The 11,186-nt window shown below is 41.5% G+C and overlaps 1 protein-coding gene across 4 annotated transcripts; it reads right to left on the bottom strand.

The window, feature by feature from the left end:
• Positions 1 to 1,276: 1,276 nt before the first annotated feature.
• Positions 1,277 to 10,543, bottom strand: LOC146556613 (lanC-like protein 3). 4 transcript variants are annotated; one of them, XM_085249613.1, is made up of 6 exons: positions 9,909 to 10,542; positions 7,529 to 7,652; positions 6,875 to 6,963; positions 5,208 to 5,373; positions 4,915 to 5,122; positions 1,277 to 3,003 (listed from the first exon to the last, which is right to left on the bottom strand). In XM_085249613.1, exons 1-6 carry the CDS (start codon positions 10,440 to 10,442, stop codon positions 2,844 to 2,846), a joined length of 1,281 nt encoding a protein of 426 aa, XP_085105739.1. In that variant the 5' UTR covers positions 10,443 to 10,542; the 3' UTR covers positions 1,277 to 2,843. The 4 variants fall into 4 exon arrangements, with proteins under 4 accessions (XP_085105739.1, XP_085105738.1, XP_085105741.1 ...); XM_085249612.1 differs by lacking the exon at positions 6,875 to 6,963 and adding an exon at positions 7,299 to 7,349 and having other exon boundaries at positions 7,482 to 7,652; XM_085249615.1 differs by lacking the exon at positions 6,875 to 6,963 and having other exon boundaries at positions 5,208 to 5,405; positions 9,909 to 10,540.
• Positions 10,544 to 11,186: the final 643 nt, after the last annotated feature.

Genomic DNA, 11,186 nt, shown 5'->3' on the forward strand with positions numbered 1-11,186 from the left:
AGGCAGCTGAGCTCACCCACGTAACAGCTGTGGCCCACTACATGTGTTGGCCGCAGCTGGACCAAATACTCACCTCTAAATAGCCTGTAGTGCTGGAGTTTAATACTGATGAGAAAGGTTCAGACATTTTATTGAGACTCTGTTCTAGACGACATTAAGAGCCTCTAACCCACGTTAAGTATTAATATCTTCACATTGTCTTCAACACTCCTATAATGGATTAAAATAAAGGTAAAATATAAAATAAAAGATGTAATAGTGTAGTTTTTATCTGCTCAGAATACGCAGCTTCCATTAAATTACAAATGTTTATAGGCTGCAACAAAGCGAAGCGTCCTTCTCCTCTTACGCTCTAAAAGCCAACTGTTCAGTGCCTCTACCAATATCAGGGACTAAGCAGCCATTAACATACAGGCACAAGTGTAATGATTTCCAAAATGTGGGTTTTATTTTACCCCACAAACAACAAAAATAATGTCAGATATGCACAATCACATAAATAAGCCATTTTAAGAAATAAATGGGCACTGAGAGGTTCAGCTAAATACAACGGCACCAAAAAATAATGGCTAACAAAATTAAATCAGCTGAATGTATATATTAACTGAGTAAACAATTTTAAATGCAAAAGGAGAAACAACAGGAACAAAAACTAAATTTAATTTTGTAAAAAAAACACAAAAAAACCTGTTACCCCCCCATGTGGTCATAGAAGATGGTTAAGTCTATTTGTTTCACCTTTGGACTTAAACTAGCTCCATCTTCAACCTCCACTTTTGCTCTAACCTTAAAGACTGCAGCAGGAGCCAGGTTGATAAAAGAACCCCCCAAAACTGAAATATAATTAGTGCAACCTATACATACTTGCATATACCTATAAAATACTGTTAAAATGTTGTAAAACAAGTATGTACAGCATCATTTATTTATCTATATGAACCTCACTGACGGCTGTTGTGCGGTTGTGGACCAGCACATCCAAGCTCGATGGTTCCAGCTCTGAAAAGCATAAAAATACATTTGAAAAAGTGTAATATTTTTCTATTGCGAGTACTGATCCACTCACATGGGGATTTTTTTTCTCTGTCACATTGTTCATAAAGCGGCATTGAAAAGCTGATAAAATATTACAGCAATTAAAAGTCATCAGTTTTTATGCAGTCTCCAATAACAGATCCTCATCAATCACCAGTGGACGCTTCGGTTCTGTGTTTTCATGTATTGAGTGTGTTTTCCTGCAAGGCCTCTCCCTTGAATAAAACACCAGTCATCTCTATTATTTTGTCATCTGGACACTTTATTGGTATCAATAATCCAGTAGCAGGTATTGTTTTAAACAGCTTGGATTGCAAATGAAAAACAGCAGCACACATGTACAGCTTGTAAATGTTTCACAACCGGCTCAGTTAAAGTTGGGAAACTGCTTTGGTTTGCTGTTATTCGCAGGCAGTTTTTTTTAATCAACATGAGCCACATGTTCATATAAGCTTCCCAAAGCATCTTCAGTTTCCTGTATTCTCTGCCTTCTTATTCTCTGAGAGATGTGATATCATATCTGAAAGCTAGACATTTGTTTGTAAAGCCTCATTTGCGCATTTAGCTCAAGAAATTCACCACAGAAAGAGTCGCCTCAAGAAACGGACTGAGTTGGACGAAAAGTGAAATTCTCACATCGGCAGCACACTTTGTTCTTTTCTCCTCCGTCTCCATCACAAAGGTACAGGCTAACTTATTGTTTATCTGTAGGGTAAAAGTTGAAACCAATCACAACATATTGATCACTTTGAAAGTACCCACACAGTAGCTAACATAGTTTTGAAATATTAATAAACACAAATGGCTGTCACACTGGTACAAGGCGTAACCTCAGCTTCAGCGGGTGAGAACAGCACAGCGGAAACAAAGTGTTACTTTTATGTCGATAAACAGTTACATCCCTTCTGTACCTCCCCACCCAGCTTTGATGATCTTTATAGTTTGCGATTATGTAAAGACATGAACTCAAAGGTCTGCGATATGTGACGCTGAGCTGGTGAACTGGTAGAAAAATTTTAAAGGCATTTATGTGACACTCGTTTTTCTGTTTGCAGCTTTTTTGTGTGTGTGACTGGGGTGTGATTGCCTTTTACTTTTATGTGTAAGTAGCTTGTGTGTTTCTGACCTGAGAGCAGCATCTTGGAAGAATATCTCAGTTTCTCATCTCTGTACTTTAGTGCTGGGCTCCTTTCTTAGAGTGACCCTGATAAAGCAGACGACAACACAGACGGAACAATCTGGGCGCTTTGGGTGATGTAAACAAGAAGTACAGCTTAGTGTTAGCGGAGTCAGTGAGTTAGTTGTGGCCGCGTTGTTTTTAGCCTACATTTGTTTACACCATTAAAAATATTGCACTGTACCCATGGATGCATTCACGACTATCACTGCATTACTTTTACGATACAGAAGCAAACTTGATGATTCCCAGACGAATCTGGAGTTACAAGAAGCATCTTTGTTTTTTGTTATTTGTCCCCAAACAGATTTATTGATGTATACGCCCAACGGACATCTCATATAGACCTCCATTACTAGTGACAACTATGGACAATGTTTTTGTGAGTGCGATGCATCGGATAAAGCCTCAAAGCTCAACATTCAAACAGAAAAAAGACAATTTTTCTACAGCAACTTTCCTCTGTGTGATATTGATCTAAAGCCCAAACAAAAAACATTCATCCCTCCACTCTCGTTCTGATCACAATATCAATCCTGACTCTAAAGTTTCTATAAGTTGTTTAGCGATTTCACTGGGAAAGGGGCGGGGTCTGTTCAGGTCAGTGAACAGCAGTAACCTTTCAGTCCATTCACACAAAGACACTGAACAGAGGGAACTCTGACTGGTCTGGCTGCAGGAGGTCGACCAGGAAACAAACGGTCCCCGACAGGCCTTCGAACAGACTGTAGATCCTGGTAACTGAGCGAGAGCCTGCCTTGAATTCCTCAGTGAAGAGGAACTCTGCAAACCTGTGTGGACAAAACAAGAATGGAGACACATAAAAACACAATGTGAAAGCAGCATGTCCAGAACTGAGCTATAACTTCTTGTAGAGATCAGGAGTGCACCTGAAGTTTCTGAACCTCCTTTTAAGACAATAAATGTACACAATGTGGATAAAAGCATTGGGCCACACCTCTTAATCTTTGATTTCAGGTGTTTTCAGTGCCACAGGTGTATAAAATCAAGCACTTAGCCACGCAGTACAACTTAAACAAACATTTGTAAAAGAGTAGGTTGTTTCAAAAGAGGTCATGACATTGAAGCATGGTGCTCTAACAGGATGTCATCATTGCAACAAGTCTTGTGAAATTTCTTCCTACCAAGATATTCCACAATCAACTGTAAATGTTATTGCTGCAAAGGGCAAGCAGATCATGTAAAGTCACAGACCTGATATGCATATAGTGTAAAAGTCACATGACAACGGCTGCTGTAGATGTAGATAATGCGTGTTTGTCACTGCTGCTAATGTAAAAACATGACCCACATGTATGAAGCTTTTGTGATGAAACAGTTTTTGTGATTCTTGTTATGCCCAATGTGTTTTTTTCAAACATTTAAGAGTTAGAAAAGATTGATGCCGCACTCCTTGTGTTATACATGTAGCAAAAGCCAGGAAGCCTAGCTTAGCATTAGCACTGCAAATAAACCAAAGCAGACAGCTTGGCTTTGATAAGGTAATATAATAAAGGTGAAATAATTCACATGCCAGGACCCCTAAAGCCCTTGAAATGTGTCCAAAAATCAAAGTGTAAAAATGACAGTTCACTGTTTAATGGCCAGGCTAGCTGGTTCCTCCCATGTAGCTCTGTGCTACATTATGCTAACTGTCTTCGGTCAGCTTCAAATAGACACGAAGACAGGACCACTGTGTCAATTTACTCATCTAATTCTTGACAAGCAAAAGTTCTCAAAATTTTAAGCATTTCCTTTAAATTACCAGCAATTTTACACACACCAGATAATGCTGAATACAGCCTGAATATTCCCACTATTTTGGTTTTACAAAGCCATTAATCACATTTATGTTACACTTCTTAATAGCAGACATGGTTGAAACCCTGGCATCATCTTCCTGGTAGAAACTGGATGCAGTAGACCTGCAGAAACCAAACTGTAGATGGTTAGATGTTAATGTTACCAAACCCTGAATTACACACTGCTCTCACATAAGCTGCCTTGATGGTTTGAAGTACCTCAAACCAATGTCAGGTCAGCTGTCATTTTGAAACTACACTCAACAAAAATATAAACGCAACACCTTTGTTACTGCTCCCATTCCCCATGGGATGGACGTAGAGACCTAAAATTCATTCCAGATACACAATATAACCATCCCTCCCAAACAGTGGTCACAAATCAGTCCAAATGTGTGGTAGTGGGCACATCTGCTATATTGAGATAATCCATCCCACCTCACAGGTGTGCCACATCAGGATGCTGATCTGACATCATGAGTAGTGCACAGGTGTACCTCAGACTGCCCACAACAAAAGGCCACCCTGGAATGTGCAGTTTTTTGCGCTATTGGGGGTCTGGGGACCCAGAACCGGTCAGTATCTGGTGTGACCACCATTTGCCTCATGCAGTGCAACACATCGTCGCATGGAGTCTATCAGATTGTCAATTGTGGCCTGTGGAATGTTGGTCCACTCCACTTCAATGGCTGTGCGAGGTTGTTGGATATTTGTGGGAACTGGTACACGCTTTAGGTCTCTACGTCCATCCCATGGGGAATGGGAGCAGTAACAAAGGTGTTGCGTTTATATTTTTGTTGAGTGTATTTATTCGAACTTGATGTTGACAAAAAACAGTTATTCAATATCAAAATGTTTGCTGGGTTGTTGCAGCTCCCCAGAAAAGGAGGGCTTTCTTGCCTCTGAGCACGGTAGATGTATTTGGAGTTGCCTGTGAGCCGATAAAGCAGGAGGAAGACATATGCGCTGCCTGCAACTCCGTGACAAATCCCAGGACCTTTCTTCAGCAGACCTTTCTGCCATACGAGTTCTCCACTTCTAATGCATTTATCCAAGTACTGTGGCTTCTTATTGATCAGATAGGCTTTTGCGAAAAGGTACGCCACACCTGTAAGAGACAGGACAGTGTAGCAGTGGGGCTCTAAACCACGGGACAGGAACAGGATGATGGGCATTAACAGCTCTGAGCTTACCCGGGGCTCCGTGGCACCAGTGCACCAACTCGTTCTCCCTTTCGATGATGGCTCCCAGCTCTGCAGGCCAGTTACAGTTTTGCTCCTGGTTCATGAGGAAATCAACACTCTGCCACACCAGATCCTTTTCAGCCCCACTGAGCATGTCTTGGTAGCTCAACAGCATCTGCAGCACAGATGAAAGGCCGTGGGCTGCGCCTGACAGAGGAGGGAGGGCGAGGTGTGTGGGGAGGGTCGCACATGCACAAACAAAATCAGGCATGCAGGAAAACACCATGCCAGGCACACAGACGGACACCACCCAGAGCACAAAAGCGCAAACGCTCACAGAGCACAACGGGAGGACTTGTTTTTGTTCCATTCTAATCCGGAGCTCACTGTACATATTTGACAGTTTTGATAGGTGACATAAAGTCCTATTTTCCAGCACTGAGGAAATACATCAGCAGCCCGAACTTGATGCAAGAACAGGGAAGTGTCCGTCAGCTACATGACATCTGGCCCACAAATAGAATGCTTCAAAACTAGAGATCACTTCGTCAGGACAGTATTTACTGTACATGATGCAGGAATGCAGCACCTGTACTAAAGAGCTAAAAAGACACTGAAGGGATCCAGTAATATAGAGTAATTAGGCTTCAGACTATCTGAACACATGTGTTGTCCGGAGGTCCTCTAGTCTGAACAATAGACACACACGTCTACACACTGATCTAATTACAAGTATACGGACATGCTTGACGCTGGAAATAACAAGAGATAGAAGAGTAACCCTTTGTAGCCTTGCAACCATCCAAGAAGATTATCTCCTGACAAGAACATCATAGCTGGATGATTCTGCACATTTTTAGATTCGCATCAAGTTTAACTGCTTTCCACATCCAGTGACAATATTTCCAAACTCTCACATTATAGGTAACAACTACATAATACTCAAAATACGGTAGTAACTATGGTAACGTACAAATGTCTTGAGTCACTCATAATTTCTTTTTGTTTTGCTTCTAAAGAGCCAGACTTTGTCATTATCAAAATGGTCTTTAGTAGTAGTTTTCTAGGCTTTCTGAAGGTCTTTCAAAAGTTTGGGTTTCTTTTTTGGACATTGGCTGCTTTTTCACTCAAATTCAATCCAGTCTTTGTACCTGGACATTTTCAGAGGACTTGTTTTTTTAAATAAGCCACTAAATACTGACCTATAAATCATTCAAGCATAAAAAGACACGACACTGAAGTGTGATACCATCTGGAAAGTGGCAATGGCTGTGTGGGATCATCTTGACAGAAAATGGAACAAAAGGGAACCAAGATCCATCCTGTAAGAAGCCCGGAGCACTATTCCTGAAAACTGCGTAAAGAAAATAGAAGAAAGCTTTCCAGAGAGAGTTCAGGCTGTGCTGGAGAATAAAGGTGATCATCGCAAATATTGACTTTCAAGTTTAACAGAATTAAACAGAATCTGTTTTTGCTGTTTAAACTGTATTTCCATGTATGTTTGCACATGTTTCAATAAATCACTGCAGCTGTTTCCCATATTAATCGATAAATATAAGGAAATGAGGGGTGGCTCAAGACTTTTGCACTGTTGCGCTTTTGTACTGAATATTCAGGTTTTCATATAATGTTTAAATGACGTGAAAAAACACTGTGAACATGACTGAATCAGTTACCGTAGGAAAGCATTTATCATAGGCCCATAGCTCCTGTCTCCAACCATCCACCACCCCAGACTCCACCAAAGAAATGTCTTCCTCCTGCACTGGCGTTGGATGAGAATCGTAAGTTACAGAATCATCAAACATGGATGTAATTCGTTGGGATCCTGGAGCGAGACTTCCTAAATAATGCTAAACACATGCAGGAAACCAAGACTCTCTGAGGCAGCCCAGCCCACCGCAAATCGATCAAGAAACTCCTCCAATAGCAAACCTCTCATGACAGGCAAACTGAGAACACATGCAGGATCTTCAGCATATATTTTCATCCAGGTATTTCTAATCTACAGATCTCTCAAAATATAACTGTTCCACTTCCTCGTCATCCTCAAAGATGTTGCTGTATCCATGCAAAAGTGGCCAGCAGGGCTATGCTTACTATGAACTCTGTTGATGTGAAAGTTACTTCAACCCTGAGGGGTCTCTTCCTCTGATGCCCATCAAGGAAAAGGACAGTTAGTTTTACACACATGAACACACCAGTCCTGTGACAACAGAAGCTCCTGCTGTGGTCAGAGGACTGAAACTGTGAAAAATCCTGATATCTGTGCATTTACACTACCTTTATAACAAGGGCACTGAACGTTGCACGAAGCTGGTGGTTCTTACCGAGGTACTCTGTTCCATAGTACGAGTACATGAGGGGGAAAGGCTTTCTCTTCTTCCTGGCATACTGTTTTCCTGACTCGATGATGGCCTGGCAAATAGATTTGATTTGATCTTTGCTCAGAATCTGCAGAGCAAATGACACACTGCAGTTAACACAGATAAAAACTCAATTGGAAATACATTGTGCAGCGTTAAAATATTAAACATTTTAATGGTTGTGCACACCCACACTGCAAACTGACCTTTCTCCCAGGAGACATTTTAATATTTTGAAGCACAGGTGTAATTAAAAACATGATGGTTGTATTGATTCAGTCCAGGCAGGCCCAGCATCTGATAATGCACAGTGGCTCAGTGAAAAGGCTTCCTGTGCTGCTATTCCTCCCCCAGCAAAGCCAGCCCCAAACATTTCCAAGTACAGGTCTAATCATGCAAAATAATGACACTGACTGACTCGTGATGAATGTTTAAAGGAATAATGACAAGAATAAAAACTTTTAAAGCAGAAGCAGGCTTAATGTTTAACATAGATTATTCATCTGTTATCTTTTTATGTCAAAACCAACAACATGTTCAGTGTAACTCCAGTGACTCACAACATTTGGTTATATTATGCTGACAAAGTGCTGCAGGGATGAGTTCTGTGTGAAATAAAAGCTTATGATTCCAAAATGTTTTATTGAGAAAGACTCACAGACTAACACTTTTAGAAATTTTGAAATGCAAAGCATCAACATAGGGCTGTTTGCAAACTGCACCATGGTTGCATAATTTCTAGCTGCTGCTCAAGAGCTTCATTTAGACAGCTGTTAGTAACCACCATCTCTGGGGCACTCAACAAGCATTAGAATTCACGAGTGGTGCGATTACTTACTTATTTTATGTAAAGGTCTTTGACACGTTTAAAAAACTGACTTTGAGACGACGAAAAGTTTAAGACCTGTTAGCTTCAGGCAGACATCCACTACAGTGAGCCACAGATGTCTGGGAAACTCACTTTTTTCTACTCCATAACAACCTTTTTTTTCCATTTTCAAACATCCATGTGGTGCTGACTCCAGTGACATCACTTGAACCAGTCTGTCTGGTCTCACAGATCTCTCTCTGAAATCACTAAAGGTTTTTTTTTACATCTCTTTTTTCCACACTTGAATTCCCTGTTAATGGATAAAGGTGTGAAACCCATACAGCTGCTCTTTCAGCAGTCTCAGGGCATGTAACCCAAACGTCTCACAGGGGGAACAGCGACACCTTATGAAGCTACTTTCCACTGTTCCCTTGTCACAAGGTGTTACCTTTCATTTGAAAGATTCTTATGCTGGATGCCCTTCCTAACATAATCCTAAATTTATCCAACCTGAAAATGTGAACACATTTTTAACAAGTGGTTATCTGAGTTACTTCTGTCTTCTCCTGAGTTTGAGGTAGACTGGCCATTCTTCTCTGAGTTCTGATCAACAACATGTGGGGGGGGGGGGGAATCATTCAAAGATGATAGTGTGGGAAAATCCCAGTGAATCAGCAGCTGAAGTAGTCATACCATCATCCCATTCTGATGCTTGGTTTGAGCTTCAGCAGGTCATTTTGACCTTGTCTACTTTGCCTAATTGCACTGAGTTGCTGCCATGTTATTGGCTGAATAGTATATATATATTTTATTTATTTTTTTTGTCAAGCTATGACTTAATAACAATGTGACTGGTCACTTGCAATGACCAGTCACCAGCGCTGAACCAAGGCCAACATTAGTTTTATATACGCCCTCATTTTTCCCCACCTTGGAGGAATTTGGAAATTGTGCATCACACAATTTGTCCAGCAGTGGGCGTAAACAGCGCTTCAACACAACGCCCTAAAACTTGTACCCAGACTCCCTGTGGTGTTATCTGCTTTTATCTTTATTTTGTATAATTAATGGTGTGAGAAGAATCGGACAATTTATTTAGTGAGAAAATCTTTATCAGCATTCATCGAGATGATGGATTTATCCAGTTAGTTACTGTCCGAGGAAAATGTTAAGATTTCTGTGGGAATTTGAGATTTTCCCACAGAGATTTTCATACAAAATTTATAATCAGTAAACTAATAAGAAGTATTTAAATCAATGAACTGCAATATGAAATGGAAGTTATGACAGCACCTTGAGCTTCGAAATAAAAATTGGAATCACTTGTGTTTTTAAAATCTCGGTCTATAAAATAACCTTTGCAGAAAAAACTGACGTAAACAAGCTTTTGGATTCAGATTAGGAATACGTATTTATCTAATCTAGTCCACACTTAGACCTGTTTTTCGTTAGTGGCAGCTCCGGCAGCTGAAGTTTATTCTCGGAGAGGGATTTATCATTTTAAAGTGCGCCATGCTGTTGTTGTGCGCTCACCTCTATGCCCAGCTTCTGTTTGAGGACCAGGGCGGCGCACAGGTACCCAGCCCGCCCTACAAACAGCTCATCCGAGCCGCACTCCAGAAAATGGATGGGAGCGCACACCTCCCACAGGTTACGGAATTTAGTCAGCGGCTTCACGAAATCAGCCAAGCCCAGGGACTTGTAGATCATAGCGGCCACAGCGTAGATGCCCGCCCCGCCGAGCAGGAAGGCGGCACGCATGTTTTTGTCCGGCTCCGCATCCACGTATCTGACCGACATGTCGATGATCTGCTTGGCCGTCTTCAGGTAGACATCCCGGTACTCAGAGAACAGCGGGAACTCGCTGACGTGATACAGCATGTAAGCCACCCCGGCCGGCCCATCGTATAGCCCTCCGTCGCAGTCGCTGAGGTCGATGGGAACAGTTTGAAGGATTTTATCTATGCTGGCGACCACGACGGGCACGGCAGCTTCGGCGCCCTGGCCCGGGAGCAGCGCACCTTTGTAGTCGGAGAAACGGTTGGCAAAGCAGCGAGTGTTTTCCATCACCGACGAAAAGCCGATAGAGACAGCACGACGTGCACGCAGGACCCACTGATAACGCAGATCCGTGTCAGCTACTCAAAGTATCCAAGAGGAGAAACACTTTAATCCAATCCCATCAGGTCTCAGCTGATTGGACGCGAGCAGTGATGGCTCAGCCTCATATTGGCTGGAAGGACCTGAGCCTGTCAGCCTCCAGCTTGCACCCTCTCAGCAGTCCTTCTAGAAGTAGCAGAGTCGCAAACAGCCACAACAAGCATAGAGAATGGTTTGGCCTCTTTTAACAGTAAATCACAACAAAAACAGGCTAAAGATGCATTTTAATGGGAAACTATGCAGTAAAATTCATTCAGGTGTGTATTTATTGGTTAGTAGTCTGCACAAGTCCTGAATGGTCATGAACATCAACCACTCTGAGACAGTTTACCCTTCATGCAGCCCGTGCATTTCCTCCTATTAAGATAACTGCGGGTGCTTCCAAGTGTTACAATAAACACAACCAATAATTAAACTTAAATAAAGTAGAATACATCAATAGAATACAAAACAATATGGCAAAATAAAGTAACCCAGTAAGGGAAAACCACACAGAAGACAGAATCTCAGTTACAAAGTAACATAAAATAAAATAAACAAGCTCGATATGTAAAAGAAAAGTAAAATTTTAATTTCTTATGTTAAAGCTGATCAAATTCAACTAGTTTTTTGAAACAACAGCTTGCTTCATGTTGCGCATACAATTGTACT

Source organism: Mchenga conophoros, linkage group LG16, assembly GCF_057382185.1.
Source record: "Mchenga conophoros isolate Kocher_MC1m ecotype Shallow Benthic linkage group LG16, M_conophoros_male_GT1.1, whole genome shotgun sequence".
In the NCBI taxonomy this organism is placed as follows: domain Eukaryota; kingdom Metazoa; phylum Chordata; class Actinopteri; order Cichliformes; family Cichlidae; genus Mchenga; species Mchenga conophoros.